Source organism: Dipodomys spectabilis, unplaced genomic scaffold, assembly GCF_019054845.1.
Source record: "Dipodomys spectabilis isolate Male_0828 unplaced genomic scaffold, ASM1905484v1 ptg000112l, whole genome shotgun sequence".
Lineage (NCBI taxonomy): Eukaryota > Metazoa > Chordata > Mammalia > Rodentia > Heteromyidae > Dipodomys > Dipodomys spectabilis.
Window position 1 is genome coordinate 1,162,285 of NW_024870789.1, and position 15,142 is coordinate 1,177,426.

The window sequence follows — 15,142 nt, forward strand, 5'->3', positions numbered from 1 at the left end:
AAGCTTCAGTTTTCCTCTCTCTTTGAGCCTCAATTACTCTAGGCACCCTGGCACACACCAAGGGGCTAGAGGACAACACCTTAGTCAATAGCCTGATGAGGCTGAAGGATATTTCCCCTTGTATAGCTACAGAGCACAGGACAAGTTGCCAGCCCTCTGTTCACTATTTTCATCTGGCATATAAAGAGATGAGGAGGTTTAGGTTTATTTCACAAGGGACGATGAGGTCCAATAGAGAAAGAGATGTTCAAGAATTCAGAAACGGCCTTGGTGCTGGTGTTAATCAGGACAGCACCACTGGTGGGGGAAGATACTGAGTACTCCCAGCCCTCTGAGGCAGGTGTATTCCCACACACCTTGCAGAAGAGGAAACAGTCACAATGAGGCCAGATTCCTCACTTGAGATCCCACATTAATGGAACTCAGCTAGAAACTGAGCTAGAACTGGCTTGCCAGGTGTTAAGCCCTTTGTCACAGACAACCAGGGAACTCTGTGCTCATGGTCTTGGATGATTGTGGATAGGAGAAAGACCTCTTGAACTCCACTCCCAATCATGGCAGGACACTTCCATAGTTGCCACCAAGTAGAAGAAGGCCAAGAGATGTCTGAGGCTGTCAAAGGAGTTCGTGAGTAACTGTGCCCAAAGCCCCAGCTGTGTAAGACAAGAGAGTTCCCCTGGAGATCTTTTTACCTTTTCCCCACTCCTCTATATGCACTCTGAGAAATGGGCTCCATGTCTTCAGCATTCTGGCCCTGTTTTCATTGTGGAAGAGGTGCTGGACCCACCAGAACCAGGACTATAGAGAAGCTGGGTGGCACAGGCTACACCAGCTGGGGTTCTTTAATGCCAGTATGGGACATAACCTGATGCAGATGCGGTTTGGAGTTCCAACTGCCAGCGAGAACTTCAACAAAGAACTGCCATATGATCCCCAGCATACTCTAATAACGAAGCCCTTGTGGGGCTTGGGATGGCTGAGCACCTCTTGGGAGAGGATCCATGGGCCTAAACTACCACCCTTACCAATCTTACAGTTGCTAGTCAAGGACACTATTCCCTACCTAGGAATATTCCTAAAGAACTCGTGATGATTGGCACTGCCTTTCAGGACTTCCTCGATGTGAGTAGTCAGGGCACAGTTGCCACCCTGGGGCTAGTAAAGTCCCCCTGCTGAGGTGTTAGTTCTAGCATTTTTGAGAGCCTTCTCTCTCCTCTCTGAGCAGAACACTGCACCCGTTTTTCCCTGTTACTTTCAGAGCTGCCTGACCATAGAGACACAGGCAGATATTCAGGTGGAACAGCAAATTCCTCAAGACTGGCTAGCTGGGGAAAAGGAAATATAGCCAAGGTTGAAAGACACACAGCATGTGGTCTAGGAAAGCCATCTGTCCTGAAAACCAAGTTTCTCATAGGTTTAGGCAAGAGGGTCCCAGAACCTCAGTCCTTAGGGAAGGAGTTAGGAGGGGAAAGTACCTTTCTGCAAATTGGCCTCACCCTGTTCCATGTATACTTGTCCTGCTCCCAGCGGTAGAATATCCAAAGTAGGCAGGAGGGCCATCTCTAACCACATTCCTGTCTGCCTTTTAGGAGAGAGTAATTAATTTCCAGAAATTGAGAAAGGTGGGTTACAACTGTCCACACAGGTAGATGCCCATAGCAGGGTTGGATTATCAGGTGTATTCACTGGAGTTACGTGGACCTTTGGTAGAGAGGCTAGGCACCTCCAGCAGAACGCTGGGTGTCTGAGGTGCGACTAAGGAGAGCATCCAGAGACTGACTGTGTAAGCAATCATGTTCAAACAAGGAGAACCTGGGTGGGAGGAAGATGAGGGGCTCACATTGCAGAGAGCAGAAATCCATTCCCCAGCACAGCCCAGTCATGTCTCCATCCTCTCCTGTCCTCACCAGGAATTCGATGTTTTGGAGCAGGTGATGCAGCTAAAGACCACCTGCAATTATTATACCTTCACACCAGAACAACAGTGTGATGCCTGGTTCAAGAGCCTAGAGCAGCTCAGCGAGAAGCCCAGGTGAGCTGGAACCACAGGGCAACATGAGTGGGGTTGTCCCTATGATGGAGTCCTGAGAGCCTAGGTCTGTACCTGTGTCACTGTGACGCTCTATTAGGCCAATGAGGAACTGGTATCAGGTTCTACAGTTCAGGCAGACACTAGGAGGGGCCCAAGCATGCTATTCTCTCAGCTCAAAGCCACACTTTTCCTTAGTTATGACCTGTCTCTTGCACTGGAGCTCCAGACCCAGACTAACACCAAAAGCCTTAATACCAAGCAGCGTTTCAGCATTGGCCAGGTCTGAAAGAAGAAAGTTCCTGGGCCTTGGTGGGCAGGGGCCAGGGAACATGCTGGGATGGGACACAGGAGCCAGATATCCAGGTGATTCCTTTCCATGACCAACCGTGTTCCTGGGCTGAGAGTCCTTGTTCTCTGATTCTCACTTCCTCACTGTCATGTCTCTATGGACCTTTAGTTGAGGAAGGAGGAAGGTAGCTGGACCTAGATCCTTGACTGAGGCACCAATCACAGAGTGTATTGGTGTCCAGAAGTTGGTTCTTCTTTCTTTGTAGAGTAAACATGCCATCTATAAAATTGTAATGCCCAGAAAACTAACCTCAATACCAGTGGAAGCTCCCAGTCCACACCATTGGATCAGGCCAAGTGTTGCCCAGACAACAGCAGTGGGGCTATTCTGGAAGTGGCCTCACACAGTAACAGGAAGCTGACTGGCTCATCTAGCTCCCACATGAACTTCAACAGGAGCCTCATCAAAGAATCCTCTGAAGTCCAGAAAAGATGACACTGGCCCTTTCCATACCCCTTCTTCCCAGTGCCAGCCTTCTCTATATCCATACTGTGATCCCCAAAATCCAGTTCCAAAATTCAGTTTCTGAAAGGCCCTAGAACTGGATGCCACACTGGAGCACTTCTGAATGTCCTGGCTTCTCTTGACATTGCTGTGGTCCACCACAGGCCTGGGAATAAGCACTTCCAAACTCAAGTCCACAAGCCACACTGTACTTGCCACTCTGCTCATGTCCAGGTAACACTCAGAATCACATATCTATAGTCTCCTCCTTCTGTCACAATTACACTTGAAATTGGACAGTGTCCTATCATCCAGGACTCCCGGAAGTGCCTCAGGGGCCAGCTCCTGAGGGTAGAGGAATGCCCACGAGTCTTGACCTGACACCTTTCTCTGGTGCAGGTCACTACCACATTTGCCTGTGGATTCTGCAGACTCTCTTACCAAGCTTATATGACATTCAATTCTATCATCCTGCCTAGAGAATTCAAGGGACCCAGGAGATAGCCTCCCTGCCTTTTATTCATTCTAGCCTTTAGTAGGCTGCACTGAAGAGTCTCCTGTCAAGGCTGACTGAGAGTGAGTGTGGCTCACAACAAAGCTTAGCTCCAGACACCATAGAGGGAAGGCCTCTTCTAGAACTCTGTCTTTACTACTCAAGGGTAGACAATAAATGACCTGCCCAGTTAAAATGCCACTCCATACAGAAAAAGCATCCTGGGCATTAGAGAGCACATGGATATAACTTTTGAAGCACTTGGAACTGTGTCTATTTATTGTTTGTAGTTAGCATTTGTAGAAAGAGGAGAAAGCACAGTGCTACTGATTGGGCAGGGCAATGTGTAGATATCATCAATGTATAGATATTATAGATAGAAAATGTAGACATGTTATTTATAATACAATGTTCTTTCTACTATAATCATTGTGGTTTTACTTTCATCTCTAGTGTAAATAAGACACGCTTCCACTTTATGTGAAATTCAAAATATTTAGTTGGCACAGTTCAGTGGACTTTATGGAGAAGTAGAGAATGATGCCACCCTTTCCCTCTCTAATGAAGGAGGGTATGGCCACCCTGCAGAGACCAAGAGTTCAAATCTGTTTCACTAAACTGGTTGCTGCCATGATATGATGCAAGCAATTCTGGGACTGGAGGTTTGGGTCTCTTTAACAATAATATTTCCAGGGACAGCAATGACACTCAAGGTTGGAGGAGGTGTTTTTTACTATCCCTACATAACTTGCTGCCTCTGGGAAGGGATCAGATTTAAAAGTCAGGGGAGTACTTCATGGAAAGGGACCCTGCTGAAATTGAGGAGTTAAGGGAACGTCTCTAGACCAATGATGACAAGAGACAATGGAACAGAAAAATCAGTGAAATCACTCACAGAGATTAACAGGCACCACAAAATTCATTTAAAAATGTCACCAGAGAAATAGGAGACTGCAGCCTTCCACAAGGTACTAACCCAGCTTAGGAGGAGTGTCAATCAGGTTTCCCTAGCCAAACCACTATGCATAATGTAAGAGAAATATATACTATAGTGTATATCAATAGAATGGCATGGTGGAATTATTTACTTGCTCATCTTTTTTATGAGAGAGAGAGAGAGGACTTTCTATTTAGTCCAAGATGTCTTCAAACACTTCCCCCTGCATCAACTGGTATGGAGGTGGTACAGCCCTCTGACACCCGCTCAGGCTCCCTCTGTGCGGGTCTGGGTCAGTCCCCTGTATTCCTGCTGGGTCCCTGCCTCTTCCTGGTCCCTTTGCACCCTGCCTTGCTGTCCTCCTCTGATTTGAGAGGCACAGGTTTGGTATCAACTTTCTCAGGTGTTGCCACATCTCCCACTACGTGTGGTGGACACTCACCCAGTCACTGTCCAGCCAAGTAAGGGTGCCTACCCATGGTGTAGCACTCTAGCTACTGCTGCTATTTTTCAGCTCTGGCTTAGTTTCCTTTAATTTCTCTCTCCTAAATCAGTGAACTATCAAGTCTGTACTGGGCCTGAGCTGCTTTTTCATGGCATCTACTCCCTGCAGCCCAGCCTTACCCATCTTCCCAGTGTCACCTCACCCATGGGCCCAGGCAGTTCATGGCTGCCCTCTAGATCCCAGCTTCACCTGACAGTGACAGAAAGATGGCAGCCAGGACCCCATTTTGTCTCTCCTGGGGTGCTCTGCCGGTCAACATTTTCCCCTGGGTCCACATTACCTGTAACTGCTGTAACTGCATGTCCTCTATCCTTGGGGTTGTAGGGAGATGCTGTCATGGGGTACCACAGGGTCCTTGCTGCCCACCCCTGCAATCATCCCTGCTATGGGGCATGAGGAAGCATTTGGCCTGTTCTGAATCCTGCTGCATATGCCAATTGTGATGCAAATTGATCCAGATTCTTGGAAATTTTATTGAGTACAGTTTAGTACAACCACAGAATATTTATTTTGGGATATAGTTTTTTAAATCCATGCTGGCAACACAGGTGAATAAAGAGATATAAGCTTACCCTACTGAGCTTTATTCAGTTTGCTATCAATGTGGATACTTGCTTCCTGATAAGCTCATTACTATTAGAGAAATGCAAAAGGTAAATAAGTATACGTTGCTCATAATCTAAGGTTTCATTGAGACATAGAACAAATCCAAATCAGCAGCAGAGCCTTAACTTTTTTAGTACAATGGTTAGTGCTGGCAAGTGAAGATTTGGGCATAAACAGTAAGGAAAATAATGTTCTTCTTCACAAACTTTCAACACATTAAAGCATTATTTGTTCTAACATTATTTTCAAGTTAGGAGTTATGTTGATTTTTGTGTCATTTCTGGGATAGAACTCAGGACGACAAGCTCTTCCTTAGCTTATTCACTCAAGACTTGAGCTCTGCCATTGATCTATAGTTTAACCTTTGTCCTATGACTGATTAATGGGAGATGAGATAAGAATTTCTACAGTTTATCTACTCAGGCTGGCCCCAAACTGCAGTCCTCAGATTTCAGCTTTCTGCTTACCTAGCATTACATAATGAGCCATAAGTGATTTGAAGTTAATGAATGTATATGTGGTACTCAGTGTCTGCCCTCTGTTTCTGAGCTTTTTTCTTTTCTTTCTCCTTCCTTTTTTCCTTCCTTGCCAGCTTCCTTCCTTCCTTCCTTCTTATTCTCTCTTTCTTCCTTTCTTTCTTTCTATCTTTCTTTCTTTCTTTCTTTTTCTTTGTTTTTTTTCTTTCTGTCTTTCTTGCTTGCTTTTTTTCTTTCTATCTTTCCTTATTCTTTGCTAAAAGCTAGTGACCTATCAATTGATCCACAGATCTACTTTTGGCTTCATGGGGTCAATCAAAAATAAGAGGTTCATAGTCTATGTCAGAAAAACAAACTTTAGGTCTTTAGGAAAATGGCAGAGGAGAATCTGGAGGCTAAACAAGCTGTTGCATAGAAAGCAGTTTTAGAGGTCCAGTGAACAGTCCTAAGCCAGAGAATCACACCACGTGTGCCATCACAGGACAGAGAGTTAGGCCAGAGAGGGAAAATCCAGGCAAGGAGACAGATCTGAGCACTTGCCAGCAGCTGCCGCTGTGCTGGCAGCGGTGGTGGTGGAAGCCGTGGCTGCCATACCTGCAAAACAGAGAGTCTGGGAAGAAGGAGCCAGACGCAGCGGGCAAGCAGATTCTACTCAACACCAGCAAGAACCGACAAGGAACAGACATCTTCACCCTGCAGTTCGCAGACCAGAGACGACCCAGGAAACAAGACTCGGTGTGAGTAGAAGCGTAACATCCTCACTCCTTCTCAGGGAGCAGAGGAAGGAAGGCCACCCCTCCCCACCCCCCAGTACCAGAGATCTCCATCTTGGATAATGACAAAGCTCAGTGGAGATGCCAGCTTCAACTCAGGCCTTGGAAGAAAACTACGGTCATTTAGCAGGTCACAAGAACCTAAGCTGACTGCCAGACTCAGCTTCACCCAGGGAAAAGTCACCCAGCTTGGGCGCCAGCCCCAGGAGTGGCTTTCTTCACTGAGTAATCAGAGCCAGAGGCTGCCCTTCCCTTTAGCAGCCTTGACAATCAATTGAAATTCAGTAAACATAAACCCTGAGGGTGGCTCCAGGCTGGACTCTGTGACTTTCTAACAAACTAGCTTCTGGGAAAAGCTACTGTTTGCTGAAAGGCCTCAACTCTACCCAGAACCTAGCCTCATCACAGCATCTCCAAACTTGAGGAAAAAGCCATCTTCCTCTTTTGTGATACTCAAAGCAGATCTCCCTCCCATTGAACTAACCTGGGAGGAGGATCACAAAATCCTGGGTAAAGCAGAGCATTTTTCTGCCTGTTCAAACAAACTGACTTAAGAAACCAAACCAAGCCACAGGTAAAACAAACACCACAAGCAGACCAGAGATTCCAACAAAAGGCTGGTTAAGGACACACGGGAGATACAGGATTTTTCCGACACCTCCCAAAAAAACACAAAGGCTTTTTTTCCTTTTTTTTTTCGTACCTTTCATAAAAAAAATTTTCTAAGACTTTTTTTAATTTTAATTTTTACCTTTTTTGAAAAAATTGTTTTCTAGTAAGTTTTTTTCCTCTTATAATTTTTATTTTAGGGGTATATATATGTGTGCATTTTTATGTATTTTTTTTCTTTTTAAAAAATGTTTTTTTGTTTTTTGTTTAACTCTGCTGAACTTCAGATCTTTTTATCTTTCTTTCTTATCATTTACAATTTTCTTCTCTTTCGTTCTTCTTTATGTGACTTAATTGTTGTTCTGCACATCCTCACGTAAACCTGTAGTCGATTATTAGACCTTAACCCCATTGTGCACACAATCCACAAATTTATTACTCAATTCAAAACCTCTTAGACTTAAATTCCTTAATAGCAGTACTACTTCTTTAAACCTATATAATATTTTAAGTATTTTTATTAGTAAGTTTTTCACATCACCTTTATAGCCCTCCCCTTCTCTCATTATATCCATGTTCTTCTCTGAATATTTTGTGTTCGTTTCTGCATAATATTTTTAATTTTTACTTTTGTATTTTTTCTGGTCTCTTTTTTCCTCCTTTCTATTTCTTCTTCTTTTCTCTATAATTTCATCCTATCCAGCCTATTTTCTGCTTTGAGATTAGGACTTAGTTAAGTTAACTCTCCCTGTGTCTTCCCACATAACTCTATTCCTATTCCTCACACCAATTCTCCTCCAACTCTTCAATGAAATTGAAAGAGAAAGTTCACTACGGAACACATTCTATGAAGCCAGCATAACCCTCATCCAAAAACCCGGCAGGGACTCATCAAAGAAAGAGAACTATAGAGCCACTTCTTTGGTGAACATTGATGCAAAACTTCTCAACAAAATTTTGGCCAATCGACTTCAACAATTCTTCCAAAAAATCATACACCACGATCAAACAGGATTCATTTCAGGGATGCAAAGCTGGTTCAATATATGCAAATCAACTAATATTATTCATCACATCAACAGGAGCAAGGATAAGAACCACCTGGTTATATCAATAGATGCAGAAAAAGCATTCGACAAGATCCAACACCGCTTTATGATGAAGGTTTTGGAAAAATTAGGAATCCATGGAACATGCTTCAATACAATAAAGGCTGTATGTGACAAACCTGCAGCAAGCATTACACTTAATTGTGAAAAACCTAAAGCCATTTCCTCTTAACTAAGGAATGAGGCTAGGATGTCCACTCTCTCCACTTCTCTTCAATCTAGTATTAGAATGCCTAGCTACAGCAATAAGACAAAATGCAAACATAAAGGATATCCAAATAGGGAAAGAAGAAATACAACTCTCGCTCTTTGCAGATGACATGATCTTGTATTTAAAGAATCCCATACACTCCACTTCCAAATTACTCAAGCTGATTCAAAACTTTGGCAAAGTAGCAGGGTATAAAATTAAGCCCCCAAAATCAATGGCTTTTCTGTATGCCAACAATGAGAAACGTGTGGCTGAATTTAGGAAAGCACCTCCATTTGTAATAGCCCCACAAAAAATTAAATACTTAGGAATTAACTTAACCAAAGAAGTGAAGGACCTCTATGATGAAAACTTTAAAAACTTGAAAAAGGAAATCAAAACATAACTTAGAAAGTGGCAAAAACTCCCATGCTCCTGGATTGGAAAGATTAACATCGTGAAAATGGCAATACTTCCCAAGGCTATCTACAAATTCAATGCGATACCTATCAAAATTCCAACCTTATTCTTCAAGGAAATAGAAGAGGCAACCCAAAAACTCATATGGAACAATTAAAGACCCCGAATAGCAAAAACAAACCTCGGAAACAATCCTCAATCCAACGGAAAGAAAACTGCTGGAGGAATATCAATACCAAATTTCAAACTGTACTATAATGCCATAGTAATCAAAACAGCTTGGTACTCGCTCAAGAACAGACCTCAGGACCAATGGAATAGAATTGGAAACCCAGAAATGAACCTACAGACTATAGCCATCTAATCTTTGATAAGGGAGCCAAAAAAAAATAGAATGGAAGAAAGACAGCCTCTTCAGTAAATGATACTGGCAAAATTGGTCAACTACTTGTAGAAAACTAAAGCTAGATCCTGATATATCACCCTGCACCAGAATCAACTCCAAGTGGATCAAAGACCTCGGAGTCAAAGCAAACAATCTGAAAACATCACAGGATGGAATAGGAGAAACCCTAGATCTCCTTGGCACAGGCCGAAATTTTCTTTTTTTTTTTATGAATTCTATAAGTTTGTTTAATTATTAGTATTATTTTTTAATTTTTATTTTTTGTGAACATACTGTACAGAGGGGTTACATTACATGGGCAGGTTAATGCGTACATTTCTTATCAAGCATTGCAGCCTCCTCCTTTGTTTACCCTTCACATCCCTTCCCAGCCTCCCCCCCCACCGGATCCCCCCGCCGCCATCCCCACTATTCTTCAAGGCCTTCAAAGCAGAGCTCACACCAATATTCCTCCAACTCTTCAATGAAATTGAAAGAGAAAGTTCACTACCGAACACATTCTATGAAGCCAGCATTACCCTCATCCAAAAATCAGGCAGGGACTCATCAAAGAAAGAGAACTATAGACCCATTTCTTTGATGAACATTGATGCAAAACTTCTCAACAAAATTTTGGCCAACCGACTTCAACAATTCATCCAAAAAATCATACACCACGATCAAACAGGATTCATTTCAGGGATGCAAAGCTGGTTCAATATACGAAATTTTCTTAATAGAGACCCAGAAGCACAACAAATCAAAGAAAGGTTGGACAAATGGGATTGCATGAAGTTACAGAGCTTCTGCATGGCAAAGGACATAGCTAGCCCACAGATTGGGAGAAGATCTTCACTAGCCATACAATGGACAAGGATTTCATATCTAAAATATACTTGGAACTCAAAAAATTATATCCCCCAACAACAAATCCTCACAGAAACAACTGCCCAATAAATAAGTGGGCTAAAGACTTAAAGAGAAACTTCTCTGAAGAAGAAAGAAGGATGGCCAATAGACACATGAAGAAATGCTCAACCTCCCTAGCCATAAAAAAAATGCAAATCAAAGCAACATTAAGATACCACCTCACCCCAGTTAGAATGGCAAAAATCAAGAACTCTAATAACAAACAGATGCTAGAGGGGATGTGGACAGAAGGGAACCTTACTTCATTGTTGGTGGGAATGTAAACTTGTTCAACCACTTTGGAAAGTAGTATGGAGGTTCCTCAGAAGACTTCATGTAGAGCTCCCCTATGACCCAGCAATCCCACTTTTGGGCATTTACCCAAATGTTTACAACAACACTAAAGCTAACAGCACAACTATGTTTATTACAGCCTTATTTACTATAGCTAAGATATGGAACCAACCCAGATGCCCCTCAGTAGATGAATGGATCAAGAAAATGTGGTATATATACACAATGGAATTCTATGCCTCCATCAGAAAGAATGACATTGCCCCATGTGTTAGGAAATGGAAAGACTTGGAAAAAATTATATGAAATGAAGTAAGCCAGGCCCAAAGAAACATAGGTCCCATGGTTTCCCTCATTTGCAATAACTAGTTTATATATGTATGTCTGAAACAAGCAGAAATGGTCAAAGGCTATGTACATATCACCATATAAGATGATGATAAGTGAAATGAACTCCAAAATAGGGAAACAAGTGGTTTTATTTTCTTTAGAGCTATTGTTTAAAACAGATTTATAATGAACAATGTGGTTTTTTTTTGTTTCTTTTGTATGTTCCTCCCCTATAGTATAGCCTCTGTTTTCACTGTAGTTGGTTCAGGTGCCCTGCATCTTGGATACACATTTTTCTAATTTGGGAATGGGAAGGGAAAAAACAAAATGCTTAAATAGGTATACAGGTTGACACATTGTAACAATGAGATGTACAAGGCACTAATTTGAAAATGAACTTTAGAACTTGGTGGGAGAGGGAGGAGTTGTGGGGGTAGGAGGGAAGGGCTGGTAGGGGAAAACAAAGGAGAAGGCAACAATGCTGGTTAAGAAATGGACTCCTTACCTTGCTCATGCAACTGTAACTTCTTTGTACAGCATTTCACACAAAAAAATTTAATTAAAAAAAAGATAAATAAAGGAAGCCATGTGCTAGGGGCTCATGCATATAATTCTAGCTACTCAGGAGGCTGAGATCTGAGGATCTCGGTTCAAATCCAACCAGGGCAAGAAAGGCAGTGAGTCTCTTATCACCAATACACCCATAGGAAGGTGTGCTGTGGTTCAAGTGGTAGAGCATAACCTTGAGGTGAAGAGCTCAGGAAAAGCGGCCAGGCCCAGAATTCAAGCCCCATTTTCAACAAAGAAATGGTGGGTAGATTGATAGATAGATAGATAGATAGATAGATACATACATACATACATACATACACATATACATACATACACACACAAACACGTACATACATACATACATACATACATACATACATAGTTAGATACATAGATGAAAAAAGAAGACAAAAGAAAAGAAAAGAATAGCAACAAAGAAAAAACTCCTATTTCCATTTCCTGCACAATATTATTTCCAAATTATTTGCCAGTTGAAGCTTGGATAAATCTGGGTTGTGGAGCCCATAATCCCTTAGGATAGGCGGTACCTGAATTTTCTGATTTATAAACTAAGAAATTAGAAATTATTGATTTTTACTAGTAATTAATTTTGCAAGTAATTAATGCCTACAAAAGAGTACTGTCCTCCAAACAGTCCTTAATATAGCAAAATCTGAATACTGTTTCCAAGGGCTCTGATGCCTAATTTGTGGGTCTGTATCCAGAACTAATTTGTTTATTTAGAAAGAAGGGAGAGCCTCTCATGAGCTGCTAGCATTGACATCCAAGCCTTGATGTTTAAGTGAGGAGGACAAGTCAGATAGTTGACATGGTACCTGACAGGGAGGAGGGAAGTGCAAGAGCACCTACATCAGGACTTGTGGAGTTTTACTGGGGAGGTACAGACATCATTTCTCAACTACATCCTCTATGCATAGCCCTGCACATAGGTATAGCTGTGTGCTTAGTAAAATAGAAAGCAACTGTAAGCTTTAGAGCCTAGATGCTAAGATCTACTCATTTGCTTCAACAAAAATCTGTGTTCAAATACTCAAAATGTTGCTAAGTGCAATGATGCAGTTCTTTTTTCTAATTAATTATCCCTTAAGGAGTTTCAGTTCCATAAGTCAGGGTAGAAGCACGGTGCATCTTGATCAATGTCACTCTTTCCACCATCTTTCCTCAGCCCATCCCTATCCTCAAGTTACAGAGTTCAAATTTTACACAATGTACATTGCATATAATGACTGCATTTGCTCATTTGCCCTCTCTCCCTTTGTGTGTCCCCCTGCTTGCCCTATCCAAGAACCACTTCTTTGTTCCAGAATCTCAAATAAGGCCAGACATTGTGGTACCTGCGCGTATCCCCCAGCACTAGAAGGCTGATAGAGGACAATAGAAACCTATCTAAGCTGCCTCAAACAAAACCCACTGCCCATTCTTAAATGGATTGTGATGCTAGTTGTTTGTAAGGGCTTGTTTTTATTTATTTTTTTTATTTGGAAACAACTTAAACTTGCAGAAAAGTTGGATTGAGGGAAAAAAAAATTTCCATAAAGATCAATTTGCTTTGTTAATGTGTGTGCGTGTGTGTGTGCGTGTGTGTGTGTGTGTGTGTATGTGTGTGTGTGTGTGTGTGTGTGTGTGTGTGTGTTCCTGGGGCTTGAACTCAAGGCCTAGGCATTGCCCCAAGCTTCTTTGCTCAAGGCTAGTGCTCTACCACTTGAGCCAGAGCTCCTCATCTAGCTTTTTTGTTTTGATGGTGATTGGACATAAAACTCTCCTGGCTTTCTCTGCTTAGGCTAGTTTCAAACCATGATCCTCTGATCTCAGTCTTCTGAGTAATTAGATTACAAGTGTTACTACCAACACCAGACTCTGTATGCTTTATAAAAACCTATCTTCTCCATGGTACTTTGAGAAAAACTGTGATGTTAATATGGAGATAATATTATTTCACTGGACAAATAAAAATTGTGTAACTTGTTATGTACTATTCAATGCTTTGATCCATGCGTGACTCATGGAAAGGTTCAACCAAACTAATCAGTGTATGTGTTATGAGAACACATACAGTCTACTCTCTGAGTAATTGCCAGGTGAACTGAATATTCTTAATAGCTATAGTTGCCATAACAGGCAAGTGTCTAGGGACAAGTGGCGAAATATTAACAATATTATCTTGTCCTTAATAGTAACAATATTAATATTACTACCAATCTTATTATTAATATTAGTATTAATACCAATCTTACTCATAAGACTCCACATTTTGTTAACACCATCCTTCCCACACTGCTTCAGGAATCAGATTTCCCAGTGTTCTCCATTCTATGACAGAGTTTCATCTTTCATGACAAGGCTGATACTTATCTAACACCGTCCTTCCCTGTTCTTCTCTGCCTAAACACCCCTCATTTGGTAGGTGGAAGTCTGTTGGGTTTTGACTGAGAGTACATAGCCTTGACTGAAATTCCTACTACAATTTTGTAATTACTATTTAAAGTTAAAAATGTGGAATGAAGGCTGGGAATGTGGCTTCGTGGTACAATGCTTGCCTAGCATGCATGAACTGAGTGTGATCCTCATTGCTACATAAACAGACAAAGACAGAAGTGGCGCTGTGGCTCACGTGGTACAGTGCTGGCCTTGAGAAAAAGAAAACAAAACAAAAAAAAAAACTCCGGGATAGTGACCAGGCCTTGAGTTCACTGCCAGGACTGGATAAAATGAGGAATGAAAATATTACAATAGAGCTCTGGCCTCCCTGAGGTCAATATTACCATGGGGCGGGGGACAAAGCTAGAAATTAGGCTTGACAGTTTCTTGTCCTTGGAAGTTGTACACTTGAAATATTAGATGAGAAATGGCTAAATGCTCCAAATTCTCACGGTCCTACTGGTTAGTATTACAATCCTCAATAATTTATTGATACTGTTCTTTTCTTTTTCACATGTCCATCTTTCTGTGGAAGCCCTACAAATGAGTGCATAGAAATGAAAGGTTCAGCATGTTCCCAGAGTGTAGCCCTGGAAGCAGCCTCTCCCACAGGGCAGCCATATCCCTATATCCCACATCCCTGCAGCTTTCCACAACTGCAATTAATCAACCTTGAACACTTCACCTCGAACCTATGGTGAGGAGTGGCTATTAGCTTGCCAATTAAACTGCTTGACTGAATTCACTAATAAAGTAAGAAACCAGCTGAGTCCCCTCTGCCTGGGGCCATTTGTTGAAGCAGGAACCACAGCCACAGGTAAACCCAGGTCTCTGCAGGTAAGGAAGCTGCAGTGGACTGGTTTAGAAATGCTATCTACATATGCCAGAGTCAAACAAGCTTTCTCTAAAACTTAATAAAATATTAAAGAGAGAAAAGGAAATATATAAGCATTGGACTGATGAATATTGTGGAGCTCAAGGCAGTTTGGGAGCCAACTCTCACCTAACATCACATCAACATAACATAACATAACACAGCATAACATCAAACCAAACAAAGCACACTGATGGCATTCTAAAAGGGGCAAGGTGAATGGCTGCCTCCTACTCACTAGCAGTGCCGACCAGTCGTTCTCAAGCTCTTCTGCTAGTCTTATCAAATATTGCAGATCTGTAAAGTCCATGTAAGATGTAGTGGAGCATGCCTCTAATTCCAGCACTCAGGAGGCTGAGCTAGGAAGACTATAATTTCAAGTCCAGGTCAAGGCTACATTGGGAGACTATCTCAAA

The 15,142-nt window shown here is 42.0% G+C and overlaps 1 protein-coding gene across 1 annotated transcript in view; it reads left to right on the forward strand.

The window, feature by feature from the left end:
- The first annotated feature begins 1,793 nt into the window (after positions 1–1,793).
- LOC122114863 (spermatogenesis-associated protein 31A1-like) overlaps positions 1,794–15,142 on the forward strand; it is a 34,745-nt gene continuing 21,396 nt past the window's right edge. The window contains exon 1 of the mRNA XM_042688125.1: positions 1,794–2,032. Within this exon, the coding sequence (XP_042544059.1) occupies positions 1,794–2,032 (239 nt within the window). The remainder of the gene's footprint in view (positions 2,033–15,142) is intronic.